The sequence below is a fragment of the Capsaspora owczarzaki genome (genome assembly GCF_000151315.2).
Source record: "Capsaspora owczarzaki ATCC 30864 unplaced genomic scaffold supercont2.2, whole genome shotgun sequence".
NCBI lineage: Eukaryota > Filasterea > Ministeriida > Capsasporidae > Capsaspora > Capsaspora owczarzaki.
Window position 1 is genome coordinate 2074496 of NW_011887293.1, and position 13301 is coordinate 2087796.

Below are 13301 nucleotides of genomic sequence, written 5' to 3' on the forward strand. Positions count from 1 at the left end.
GCAACAACATATGAGATAAGGCTAGGAGATTTGCGTTCTGCAGCCTGAGTTGCTGTTCACCGAGCACATCGCATCCAAATGTGCACACGCAACAAGGTGACCCCCCCACAGTTGAACAATGACTCGTTCGACAAATTTACTGTGCATTGCAGACCGAAAAACCACATCCAAAAAACACAAAGGTACCAAAACACACACACGCGCACGCACAAACATTCAAACATTCAGGCTGCTTCTAGTTGTCATACAAGTGCTCGGGCTGGATCGAAGACGAAGCAGGAGTGGAATATCGAGGCTCGTACAAGGGCTCGGAATTCGGGGACGTTGTCGCAGGAAGCGAGTATCGCGGCTCGTACAAGGGTTCAGAAGTCTCGCTTGGACGCGGATCGATGGCGTCGGCAACCCGATCGTATAGATTTTCACGGTTGACGGGCTCATACACGTTGTCGATGTCGGGTGTAACAGGATCGTACAGATGGTCGGGTGTGACGGGATCGTACAGATGGTCGGGTGTGACGGGATCGTACACGTGCTCAGCTTCGGAGGAGGGGATTGCTGCTCGGAGCGGCAGCGCGACGAGCCGATTGCGCGGGACCAAGCCCTTGCCGCGACGCGAACGGACAATGCACCATCCATCGCTGCACTCGGAAAGGATGTACACGACGTCGTTCACTTCCATGGACAGCTCGTCGCCGTGACGCGGAACAAACTTGTGGGTAGCCCGGAAGGCCGCGGGCTCGGGCAGAAGCGTCGAACCGGGTCGAGAGTTTGGACCAACCACGACAGCCTTCGACTGCTCCCGCAATGGAATGGGCACCGCACGCACCGGTGTGGCGTACACGTCGGCGGGCTGGAGACCAGCAGAAGACGCAGGGCGTCGCAGAGGTTGCACCTGTTGCAGCGACTTTGCTTGTTGCGGCGCTTGCTGGGGTGGCTGCACCACTGGTTGCGCTTGCTGTTGGGCCGGCTGTGAACCGACCAAGGCGTTTGACTGCATCGGTACCGGAGCTCTGGACGACGATTCAAAGTCGAGACGTTGGTTGGCAGCACCTCGAGCGGCATGCTGTGCGCGCACGCGACGACGAATGAGAATGGTTGCCAGCACAGTCACAAGACACGCACCGCCAGCGGCAGCTCCGATGATAATTGGCAAGTTGTTGGAATCCGACGTGTCGTCGTCGCCACCAGGGGGTTGAGGGGGTGCAGGATTGACCGCAGACACTTGCGCGTACACGTCCAAATGCTCCTGGCCACGCTGGACAAGCTCCTGAAGCATCGAGTCAGACAAGGCCGATGTCCACAGCGACACCTCGTCGATCAAGCCACGGTAGCAGGCAGACCCGTCGCCGATGCATCCAACGACCCACTCGCCTCCTGGAATAAACTCCAACGACGAATCTGTCGGCGCCGAATCGACGAGTGCACCGTTCAGATACAAGCGCGCGGTCGTTCCATCCCACGTCAGCGCAAGGTGCTTCCAGCTGTTGCTCGAGCTGGGCGTGCTTGTGCCGTCATGAATGAAAGCAGTGGCCATTGATGCAGAAGGGGCCAGAACTTGGTGCTCGTTACCTCGGAGTGACAGAGCGCTCCCAGAGTCGCCAGGCAGACGCACAAGAAGGGCATCAGCTGGCAGGGAACCGTCACTAGCCGGCAAGAGCCACATGGAAAAGGTGAACTGGAACAGGCCGCCAGCAGTGGAAGCGTCAACAACAATTCCAGCAGAGTTTTCATCAAACTTGACGGCTTGCCCGATGATGGGAGACGCTTCATTCGAGTCAGTGCTGCGGCGAGCCTGGTTGTCTGTGCCATCAAAGCCTAGCATGAATGCAAGCGCGTCCACCGGCATGGCACAAGGACGCTCGTTGCACGTGCGTGATTCATCGCGCTCCAGACCGAGCGATTCACATGTTGCTCCACCGTTCACTCCTTCCGTGCAGATGCGAGAGCGACTCTGCGCGCCAGTGTCGCAATTGCGCGTGCAGTTGGACCAGGCCGACCATTCGCCGCAGGTGCAGTTGCGCAGTGTCGTATCTCCGCAGGCTTGAGTGTTGCAAACCAAGGTGCGGGGCGCCGTGTCGAATCCGAGCTCTGCGCACGTCAAGCCACCGTTGAAGGGCCCGGTGCAAGTGCGCTCAAACGTCTGTGTGCCGGTGTCGCACGACTTGGTGCAGCTGCTCGTAGGACGGAATGCCGTGCAGTTGCAGTTCACTGGGCAGGGCTGCGTGTTGCACGCCAGTGCCTCCGACGTGGCAGTCAGATTGAGAGCCGCGCAGGTATTTCCGCCATAGACTGCCTCCGTGCACACGCGGTAACGATACTGGGTGCCAGAGCCGCAGTCTGCCGAGCACAACGACGGCTCCGACCAGTCCGTGCAAGAGCAGTCAACTGGGGTGTTGGTGCAAGACTCTGTCTGACAAGGGCTGCTCGACGCGGGCTGTGTCTCACCATTGTTGTAGCAGTAGGATGCCAGCACAGACATGCCAAATTGGTTGGCACAGAGCAGATTGCGGGTCTGGGTACACTGCGGATAGGCACACACGCCACTCCAAGAGGAATAGAACCACGAGTAGACGCAAGGCTGGACTTCGCATGCCTGGTACAAAGTGGGACGCGCGCTGGTTTGTTCGCAAAGTGCATCGCTCACATAGGAGCCGTTTGTGAGGGAGTGACAGCTGACATTCCGAGTTTGCGTGCCGGGACCGCATAGCGCAGAGCAGTCACCAAAAGCGCCAACGACCCAGTCGTACTGCTCGATGACTGGACATGCCGGCGTGCTGCAGCTCTGTGTGGTGCTTGGAATTGTCGCGACACTGCACTGATCGCGAGAGACGACAGACCCAACCGTTTCGTCAATGCACAACACTGATCGTGTCTGATTGGAGGTGCTGTTGCATGGACCCGCGCACATCGAAAAGGCACTGGTGTACCAGTTGCACGCGTTACCACCAGTACAAGTTTGGTTGGTCGCTGGCTTGACCGTAGCATTGCAGTACGCGTCGACAACCAGCAGTCCATTGGACGACAGGCATCGAACAGATCGGAATTGCAACCCGGTGCTGCAAGGCGACGTGCAGGGGCTGAAGATACCCATCACCCACTCATACGTGGTCGGGCAGGGCTCGCAGAACCGCTCAGAGACCGGCTTCGGTGACCAAGAACACAAACTGTCGTCCACAATGTTCGATGCATTGGCAGCGGCAACACAAACGACTGTCCTGGACTGAATGCCGTTGCCGCATGAGCCGATGCAAGCTCCGAAGGGTAGAGCCAGCCACAGGTAGAGCGAAGTCGTCGGATTCGGCGTTGCGGATGACACTGGTCGGGAGGAAGAAACCACCAAAGATGAAGTTTTGGAAGTAGTCGGTGTATTGGACGACACTGGTCGGGAGGAAGAAATCAATGATGACGTCTTGGATGAGGCCGGTGTTTTGGATGAAGTCACTGGTCGGGAGGAAGAAATCAATGATGACGTCTTGGATGAGGCCGGTGTTTTGGATGAGGTCACTGGCTTGGACGACGAAACACTGCTTGAGCTGGCAGTGAACGACTTGCTGGTACTCGACAGTTTGGACGAGGCCGTTGTAGAGGATGGCTTGACAGTCGATGTGGAAGCCTTCGACGTGGCGGTACTGGAGGTCGTTGACGTTGCAGACGTTTGCTTTGCAGGGGACGTGAAGGAGGAAGGTATCAATGATGACGTTTCGGATGAGGTCGGTGTTGTCACTGGCTTGAACGACGAAACGCTGCTTGAGCTGGCGGTGAACGACTTGCTGGTACTCGACAGTTTGGACGAGGCCGTTGTAGAGGATGGCTTGACAGTCGATGTGGAGGCCTTCGACGTGGCGGTAGTGGAAGTCGTTGACGTTGCAGAGGTCTGCTTTGCAGTGGACGTGAAGGAGCTGACGCCAGTTGTAGATTTGACAGTCGCGCTAGACGAAACGGGAGTGGACGATTTCACGGCAGTACTCGATGCAGTGAACACAGCTGTGCTCGAAGCATTGAAAGAAGGAGTGCTGGACGCATCGACAGCAGTGCTCGATGCATCGACATCAGAGCTTGAAGCATTGACAGCAGGCGTGCTCGAAGCATTGAATGCAGGGGTGCTCGAAGCGTTGACCACAGAGCTAGTTGACTTCACAGCAGTGCTCGATGCATTGAAAGCAGCAGTCGTCGATTTCACGGCAGTGCTCGAAGCATTGAATGCAGCAGTCGTCGATTTCACTGCAGTGCTCGACGCATTGAACACAGCGGTGCTCGACGCATTGAACACAGCGGTGCTCGTAGCATTGAAAGAAGGAGTGCTGGACGCATCGACAGCAGTGCTCGATGCATCGACATCAGAGCTGGAAGCATTGACAGCAGGCGTGCTCGAAGCATTGAATGCAGGGGTGCTCGAAGCGTTGACCACAGAGCTGGTCGACTTGACAGCAGTGCTCGATGCATTGAAAGCAGCAGTGGTTGATTTCACGGCAGTGCTCGAAGCATTGAAGGCGGCAGTCGTCGATTTCGCTGCAGTGCTCGACGCATTGAACACAGCGGTGCTCGTAGCATTGAAAGAAGGAGTGCTGGACGCATCGACAGCAGTGCTCGATGCATCAACGTCAGAGCTGGAAGCATTGACAGCAGGCGTGCTCGAAGCATTGAATGCAGCGGTGCTCGAAGCGTTGACCACAGAGCTGGTCGACTTCACAGCAGTGCTCGATGCGTTGAAAGCAGCAGTCGTCGATTTCACTGCGGTACTCGAAGCATTGAATGCAGCAGTCGTCGATTTGACAGCAGTGCTCGATGCATTGAACACAGCGGTGCTCGTAGCATTGAAAGAAGGAGTGCTGGACGCATCGACAGCAGTGCTCGATGCATCAACGTCAGAGCTGGAAGCATTGACAGCAGGCGTGCTCGAAGCATTGAATGCAGCGGTGCTCGAAGCGTTGACCACAGAGCTAGTCGACTTCACAGCAGTGCTCGATGCGTTGAAAGCAGCAGTCGTCGATTTCACTGCAGTGCTCGAAGCATTGAAGGCGGCAGTTGTCGATTTGACAGCAGTGCTCGACGCATTGAACACAGCGGTGCTCGTAGCATTGAAAGAAGGAGTGCTGGACGCATCGACAGCAGTGCTCGATGCATCAACGTCAGAGCTGGAAGCATTGACAGCAGGCGTGCTCGAAGCATTGAATGCAGGGGTGCTCGAAGCGTTGACCACAGAGCTGGTCGACTTGACAGCAGTGCTCGATGCATTGAAAGCAGCAGTGGTTGATTTCACGGCAGTGCTCGAAGCATTGAAGGCGGCAGTCGTCGATTTCACTGCAGTGCTCGACGCATTGAACACAGCGGTGCTCGTAGCATTGAACGAAGGAGTGCTGGACGCATCGACAGCAGTGCTCGATGCATCAACATCAGAGCTGGAAGCATTGACAGCAGGCGTGCTCGAAGCATTGAATGCAGGGGTGCTCGAAGCGTTGACCACAGAGCTGGTCGACTTCACAGCAGTGCTCGATGCGTTGAAAGCAGCAGTCGTCGATTTCACTGCGGTACTCGAAGCATTGAAGGCGGCAGTCGTCGATTTGACAGCAGTGCTCGACGCATTGAACACAGCGGTGCTCGTAGCATTGAAAGAAGGAGTGCTGGACGCATCGACAGCAGTGCTCGATGCATCAACGTCAGAGCTGGAAGCATTGACAGCAGGCGTGCTCGAAGCATTGAATGCAGGGGTGCTCGAAGCGTTGACCACAGAGCTGGTCGACTTGACAGCAGTGCTCGATGCATTGAAAGCAGCAGTGGTTGATTTCACGGCAGTGCTCGAAGCATTGAAGGCGGCAGTCGTCGATTTCACTGCAGTGCTCGACGCATTGAACACAGCGGTGCTCGTAGCATTGAACGAAGGAGTGCTGGACGCATCGACAGCAGTGCTCGATGCATCAACATCAGAGCTTGAAGCATTGACAGCAGGCGTGCTCGAAGCCTTGAATGCAGGGGTGCTCGAAGCGTTGACCACAGAGCTGGTCGACTTCACTGCAGTGCTCGATGCGTTGAAAGTAGCAGTCGTCGATTTCACTGCGGTACTCGAAGCATTGAAGGCGGCAGTCGTCGATTTGACAGCAGTGCTCGACGCATTGAACACAGCGGTGCTCGTAGCATTGAAACCAGGAGTGCTGGACGCCTCACCAGCAGTGCTCGATACATTGTCCGCGATGGTGCTGCTCGGGGACGTGCTGCTCGGATCGATACAGTACCCACTCGCCATTTCATAACCGTCGTAGCATTGAGTGCACAAATCCGTCGAGTTGCAGGAGAGGCAGTTTGTCCCACAGCATGACGCAGCGCCAGCGTTGTAGCACGTTGCGCAGGCGGTATCACACTCTAAAACACCAAACACTTAGCAAGGATTCAAAGCGATAACATGTAGTCTCGTGAGGACTTACGCCTGGGCGAGGACGCGTTGCCGTAGGTGCTTGGAGGAGCCGTGCTGCCAACAAAGCTGTTGGGTGCCAACACTTGACCATTGACGACGGACAATCTGAGATTGTTCGGCAAGCCCTTGAACAGACCAGGCGGTAAAGTAGTCAAGGGATTGTCACTCAACGTCCTGCAGACCGCTCCAAGTCAGCAACACACACATTGGAATTTGAGGTGCAAACGCATACGCTTACAGCTCAGTCAGCGCTGTCAGTCCTGTGAATGTACTGGCGGAAAGGCTCGTGATCATGTTGTCGTGCAGGCGCCTGGAAATCGTGCGAGAGTTAACAACTATTAGGGCGACTGCTGCTCAGCAAAGAAAACGGAGCTTGCTTACATGGACGTGAGCGCGGACAATCCAGCGAATGCATTTTCGGGGACGGCTGTGATGATGTTTCCGTCCAGTGTTCTATTGACCGCGAGACAATTCAGCAAAATGTGACTCGCCTATTCATCGCAGAGACTCTCTAGTGGCTTACAGCTGTCTGAGACGAGCCAGCCCGGTGAACGCAGCTGTGGCAATGGTGGTGATTTGATTTTGAGAAATTTGCCTGCCAAGCAGCTGTTCAGTGAGCCATCGTCTGTTGTTCGAAGCCACAACACATGCCGTGTACACATGCTTACAAGGTCGTCAGATTTGACAGCCCCAGAAAGGCATTTGCTGGAATGCGCGTGAGCTGGTTGGAACTCAGAGTTCTAGCGATCGGCCGCGCAAGGTGAGCAACTTTATTTCTTTTCTTTTCGAGTGCTTCCAGGTCACGCACACAAGACTCTTCTTACAGGGTTGTGGTATTTGTTGGTATTCCGCTTGGAATATCGGTCAGCGCTTGGCTAAAGCAATTCACGGTGGTTCCAGAGCAACTGCACGCGCCACCTGGCCCACAAGCGCCAATTGCCTGTGCCAATGTGGCTTTGAATGCCAAGCATAGCACCAGGAGAAGCACAGAGCAGGACACTGCCGTGCTTCTCATTGTTTCTGCAAGTGGAACAAATGGCAAACAGTTAGTTTTGCCTGACAGCTGAAACTGCCAGACTGCTTGTCTGTACAAACAGCCCTTGGGTTTGACCAACCCGCAAGCTCAAGAAAAACCGGAGATATGGCGGAGTGGGCGGAAACCGCTCGGAGGTTGAGAAGGTTTGGCACGTTTCGGTCGGGATTTGCTGTTTGCTGTTTTTGGTGCGGGTGTTGTTCACATCCGATGGCACCCCCTCCTCCTTCCACCTTCCATCCAATCTCATGGCGAGGGTTTGGATGTGCCATTCTTGCACCCCTCAGCTTTGACACTTCAAATGTGTGCCCACTTTTCGCTCCAGCCGGGAAACCGACCAATCCGCAATAAATTAGAAAAAATAATTCAAAAAAAATCTTTTGGGTTCGTACCTCAATGCAACTCCACGAGGTGTTCGATGACCACAAAACACGTCACTCAAGCTTACTCTGCTCGCCGCACCCACTTTTGTCAACGAACCGACTGGGGTTATTTGCCCTGCAACGTGGGTCACCACCTGGAGTTGAAGGGGTTTTGCAAAAGCAGGGAAAAAACGCTTTCTGATCTTTTTGCTTTTTTCTTCTTTTTTTTTTTTTTTTTGTTTTTGGCGGGTTGCTTTCCCAAGCGTCTGGGATGCGGGCACCGAAAGAGGACGATTCGCAGTCACACCCACACCCACACTAGATACACGGGCACACGGGGGAGCCCGGACAATCGCGCCGTGGACGGGAGCTGAGACGGAGGCGCCGATTCACATGGATGGTGCCGATTATGCGAAACCACTCCCTCCGCTCACCCTCTCCCATGCCGATCTCCTGCTCGTTGTGCTGGGAACACTGCATCAGAGTCGCTCAAAGCAAACGGCGTGGTCGGGTGCGGATGGAGAGGGCTGCTCAAATGGAGTGCAGTGGAAACTTACACAAAGAAAAAAAAAAAAAAGCAAGAAACCAAGAAAGAGCAAGAAAGAGCAAGAATCAAGGAAGAAACAAAAAAAAGACTAGTCTCAAGGAACGCATGCAGCGAACTCCATTTTATACTCCGAATGCACGCAAGTGATGTCATCCATGCATTGCAATGGTGCGGTAAGCGTTGGAAAGACACCCCCGCGGAAAGCGTTTCAGTGTCGACTTTTGTTTTTTGTTGGCTCAGGTTCTCTTGCTTGCTTTTGCCCCAACATGGTAGATCTACTTGCTTGATTGGCGCGAATGGGCAACGCGGAATAAAGTTGTATTGCAAAGGCCATATTGAACAGCAACAATCCATTCTAAGAGCTTTTTTCTGGTAGTATCGGGGAATGGGCGGTGGAATTGCCGCGCAAGGTTTTCAAATAACCGTCAATCTCTTTCGTGCGCGAGGATTTCTTGATTGCAAACTTGGAATCATCGTCCCGAACTCTGGCGAGCAAACATTCATCACCCAGCATTCCATTGAGCCAAAGCGTGGACGAAACGCGCAACAGCATGCAATTTTTTTCGTTTTTCTCTACTGACTTTTCGAGCAACTTGATCACACGAGCAGTTTGAAGCGAGCCGTACTTGATACCGCGCAGGCTATCGTTCATGTACGCCTCAAAGTCCCACTGGGTGAAGAGAGACACGAGCTGAAACAGACACAAAAACAAAAAAAAAAAAAAAAAAAAAAAAAAGTCAGTAAAGATGACTCAAGAAGGGGGGAGCAACAACGCCAGTGAATCCAATCCAAAATTCAACAAGCCAGTCGCACCTGACGCAAAGGCAAGAAGCTGTCCTTGAGCTGCGGAACGGGACAGGACATGGCAAAACTTTCGCAACGAACGACGTCCAGCTCAAATTGCTCGAGTGCAAAGGCGCTGATTCGTTTGACATTATCGCTCAAGATGAACGTGTGCAGGTTGTGCGCGAGATGATTGCATGCGCAAAAGTAGGTGAGATGGGCGAGGTCCGGGGGAAAGCACTCCACAGACCGGAACATGGTCTCGAGGTAGCTGAGCATGTCCTCCAAGTAGCCAGACGCAGCAGTGGGCTTGGCGAGCAGCAGCCAGTTGTAGTCTGCAAGCTCGATGAAATCGTCCATCTTGGCTTTGACCATCGAAAAGACCAAGTCCTCTGCTCGGCTGCGCGCCTGTTTGAAGACGACAACGCCTTGAATACCACCAGTGCCGGCAGTCTGTGCAGCAAGTGGGGCGTTGGTGAAGGGATTGGTTGGGGCCTGAGTTGCGGCTGAGGCATTGGCGTTTTTTGCGGCACTCGGAGCGGTCGTGTGCATGATGGACGAAATGTGATGCTCAATCTGCGCAAAGGTGTCTGCCAGCGATGTTGCGTTGACGGATATTTGTAGCAATTGGCGAAGATTCAGCGAAGACTGCCGGATGAGCGACGAGAGCGCATCGGCCAGGGTGCGGGTGAGCACAGCGTTCGTCGCGTCACGCAGAGCGTCGTCCATGTCGGTGTGGGACAGCTCCAGCCCATTTACAAACGTCAGAATGGCCTTGACAAAGTCCTTGACCTCGGCGTAAATTTTCGGCACCGAGGCCGAGAAGGGAAAACTGGCAGGAAAGTTTCCCCGATCCATGTCGCCGTGCCGCTGCGGATACATGACGAGCCAGCGCTCGTACTCGCGCTCGTCCGATACAACAATGGGCTCGTAAATGTCTTCTTGGAAAATGTTGCGAAACCTCGTCGAGTAGTCGATGAGCAAGAGCTCGACGTAGCGTTGCCGCATTTCGCTGAGCGTCGCGAGGAGCTGGGTTGTGACATACCCGTACTGGGCCACTGCGTGGCAAAAGAGCACGACATAGTTCTTGGCTTCGAGGAGAACGGGCGCATACCGTGTGTACTTGGACTGTGTGGACAGAAACGCCGCCATATGGCCAACGGCAATTTCCCACATGTCGTCGATTCGACCACGGGTCACCAGGCCTTGGGTGGTGGTCATGACTGTCTCTTCCACGATGAAAAAGCCAGCAATTTCGTTAAAGAGCTCAAAGAAATTGGAGAGGTTGCGCGTGGACGAGCTGACAGAGGTGCTGGGCGACAGTGACGCGGACGGCGTTACTGCCGAGCTACTACCGAAGGGGTTGTTGCTGTTGTTGCTGCTGCTGCTGCTGGTGGTGGCGGTGGTGGTGGAGGTGGTGGTGGTGGAGGCCGTTGATGGCGACGCGGTGAACGGGTTGCTGCTGAACGCGGCAAACGGATTAGAAAAGCTCAACGTGTCACGCGCTGGCGGCGGCGGAGCGGCGACGGCGGTAGCGACGGCGGCATTTGCCACAGCCGCAGCGTTCGCGTCGATGAGCGGCTGGTACAAGAGATTGGCCTGCTGACGGCGCGCTTGGCGGTAGTAGGCCTCGAATTCTGCGTCGGCCTGGAACGCCGAGTAGACGTGCATGCATTGGTACACTGGTGTGAAATCGACAGTAATGTGGTTGTCGCTCCCGTCCGTGTCGGTGGCCAACGACGAAGCGCTGCCGTCGCCAGCGAGATCCTCCGTCGAGACGGCCCGGGCTGCAATAAACAGCGGCTCCATCTCGGTGGTGGAGGATGTGGAGGTGCTCGTCGAGAGCGCACTGGCGTCGGTGCCGGTGCCTCCTCGGCCATTCACGCGCTGCCACTCGGTCAGCTGCGCAAGCACGGAAGAGCCCAACAGGCGTGAGCGCTGGCGGATGGACGCCAGCCAGTCCTGGAGCTCGGACAGCGCAGCCGTTTTGATGGACGCACGGAGGACGGGGATGCCGTCCGCAATCACACGGGCAAACGTGTACTGGCTGATATTTGGCAAGTGCCGTGTTTCGAGCTGCGTGAGGGCGGTCAGGGCGTGGTAGTACCGATGCGCCGCGTAGTGCATGTGCGCCTTGCCGTACAGCTGCAGTGCCGGCAAACAGCTCGTGAGCGCCTCCATGGCAGCAACAATGTTCCTGTGGATGATGCGATGCTGTCGCAGCTCCTCTGCGCGCTCCAGGTAATCCCGGCCGCTCCGCTGCAGGGCCTCGTCCGTTCGCGCGATTGCCTCGCGCAGATTCGCCGCGTCTGCACGCACCTTGAGCAGCTCCTCGACCGATTCGATAAAGCCTTGGTAGTGGTGGTTGCACATGCGCTCAATCTCCGTCGTTGTCCGCGCAATGAACGAGTCGAGGTTGACCATGAATGCTTGAGCCGTGTTGGATTCGTAAACAGCTCTGCAAATACAGAGGGGAAAAAAAAAAAAAAAAAAAAAAAAAAAGTTAGTCCCATTCAATGGCGAGATTGTGCTGGGGGGGGGGTGAAGCAGGGAAGGCAGCTGCTGGTTGAGAGATACGCTGTGGCCTTGTGTAATACGTTCGCAATGTGCAAGCGAGCCGTAATCGCAGGGAACGAGGAGGAGGGGTGAGTGCAATGAGGTGAAGAGAGGATTGACTTTTTCACGTCCTTGCCCTTGTCGCTGCTGCTACGGGCTCTCGAGGACGCCTGCGATGAGTGACGTTGGAATGGCTTGCTTGACGAGCTGCTTACCGGAGAGTGGGTGCCAGCTGTCCCTCGGCGGCACTGAGCTCGCCAATCAGAGAGCCATGGAGCTCGCTGACGATCGGCGTTGTGGCGGCTGCCCCTGCTGCTGCTGTGACTGGCACATCCGACGGTGCCATTTGGGGGCCCTTTTTTATATGATTCAATAGAGAATGAACACTAAGGAAGACTGAGATGCATTGAATTGTATTTCTGAGGATTGTAAATCCATTACTGCGAATCCCTTCCATTCATTCACTCATTCATTCCCTCATTCATTAATGTATTCCAGTATTACTTTATTTTACAGTATCGCTCACTCATTCTCCAACACACAAACTATGGGCAAGACGACCGTTCACAAGGCAGCCAAGGACGGCATGAACGAAAAGCTGAAAAAGCTGCTCAAAGGCACGCTGATGCGAAAACCGATCAACGTCAACCAGACCGACGACCACTCGTGGACGGTAACGCAAGCGCACTGAAGACACCGCCCTTGGGGACAATGTGGACTGTATCGCAAGCGCGTCGTCCGTCGTCAGCAGTCTGTCTGTCGGGAGAAGGAGTGGATGAATTGGCTTGCGGGGATGAATGCAGTTCTATGACTCGCGGAGATTGGCTCGCTCTACACTTTGCGCCTCTCGCCGCTCCCCACGTTGACCTTTGCCCCTCCCCCCTTTTGAGGATGCGCCTTTTTGTTTTTGCAGCATCACTACTTGTGAGCGAGCATGACGGGGCGCAAGCCGACTGCGCTTGCTTGTTGCTGACGCGCTTGATTATTGTTCATCATTTTTTTGTGATTATTTTTTATTGAAGCGTCTTTCTCGTCAGGTCCCCGTCAGGAAGAAGGGGGTTGGATGGGGTGGGGCTGCTTGCTTCCGACTCGCTAGGTCGACCCACGAGCAGCAGACCAGTGTGAGCACGACTTGCAAATCCCAACAACAACAGCGAAAAAAAAAAAAAAAAAAAAAAAAAAGCTCTAATTTACACTTGTTGATGTAGATTTGCTCTTTTTTTTTTTTTTTTTTGTCGACTCTGTCCGCGTGTCCACACTCGCTGCTCAGTGTGGTTTGTGCGGCTGCAAATTCATAGAAGCCGGGTGTGTGTGTGTGTGTGTGTGTGCGACGCTGCAGAGAGTGAAGATGGCTGGGTTTTTGTTGTTGTTGTTTGTTTTTTTTTTTTGCGGTGGTACTGTGCAAATTCGCCCTTTTTTCGCTTTTCTTCTGCTTCTTGTCCCACCCACGAGCCTGCAAAATGGCCAGCTCATACTCACTCGTGTATCAGCTGAGCTCGTACAACCGATGAACTGTCTCGCAATCTCTCGCTCTCGTTCTGCTTTTTTTGCTTTTCGGGGTTTTTTTTCCTGTTTTTGGACAAACTGGCTTACTCATGGGTGTTTTTCTTT

General features: G+C 54.6%; 2 protein-coding genes across 2 annotated transcripts; both read right to left on the reverse strand.

The window, feature by feature from the left end:
• Positions 1 to 121: 121 nt before the first annotated feature.
• Positions 122 to 7424, reverse strand: CAOG_01829 (thrombospondin; the record flags this gene model as incomplete). The annotated part of the gene is made up of 7 exons (XM_004364640.2): positions 122 to 6357; positions 6420 to 6583; positions 6648 to 6719; positions 6791 to 6862; positions 6933 to 7004; positions 7078 to 7149; positions 7234 to 7424. 7 exons carry the CDS (start codon positions 7422 to 7424, stop codon positions 236 to 238), a joined length of 6765 nt encoding a protein of 2254 aa, XP_004364697.1. The 3' UTR covers positions 122 to 235.
• Positions 7425 to 8650: 1226 nt separating this feature from the next.
• Positions 8651 to 12076, reverse strand: CAOG_01830 (exocyst complex component 6B). Its single transcript, XM_004364641.2, has 4 exons — positions 11906 to 12076; positions 9165 to 11592; positions 8933 to 9042; positions 8651 to 8836 (listed from the first exon to the last, which is right to left on the reverse strand). The coding sequence occupies exons 1-4, from the start codon at positions 12034 to 12036 to the stop codon at positions 8707 to 8709; spliced, it is 2799 nt and encodes a 932-aa protein (XP_004364698.2). The 5' UTR covers positions 12037 to 12076; the 3' UTR covers positions 8651 to 8706.
• Between the last annotated feature and the right edge of the window lie 1225 nt (positions 12077 to 13301).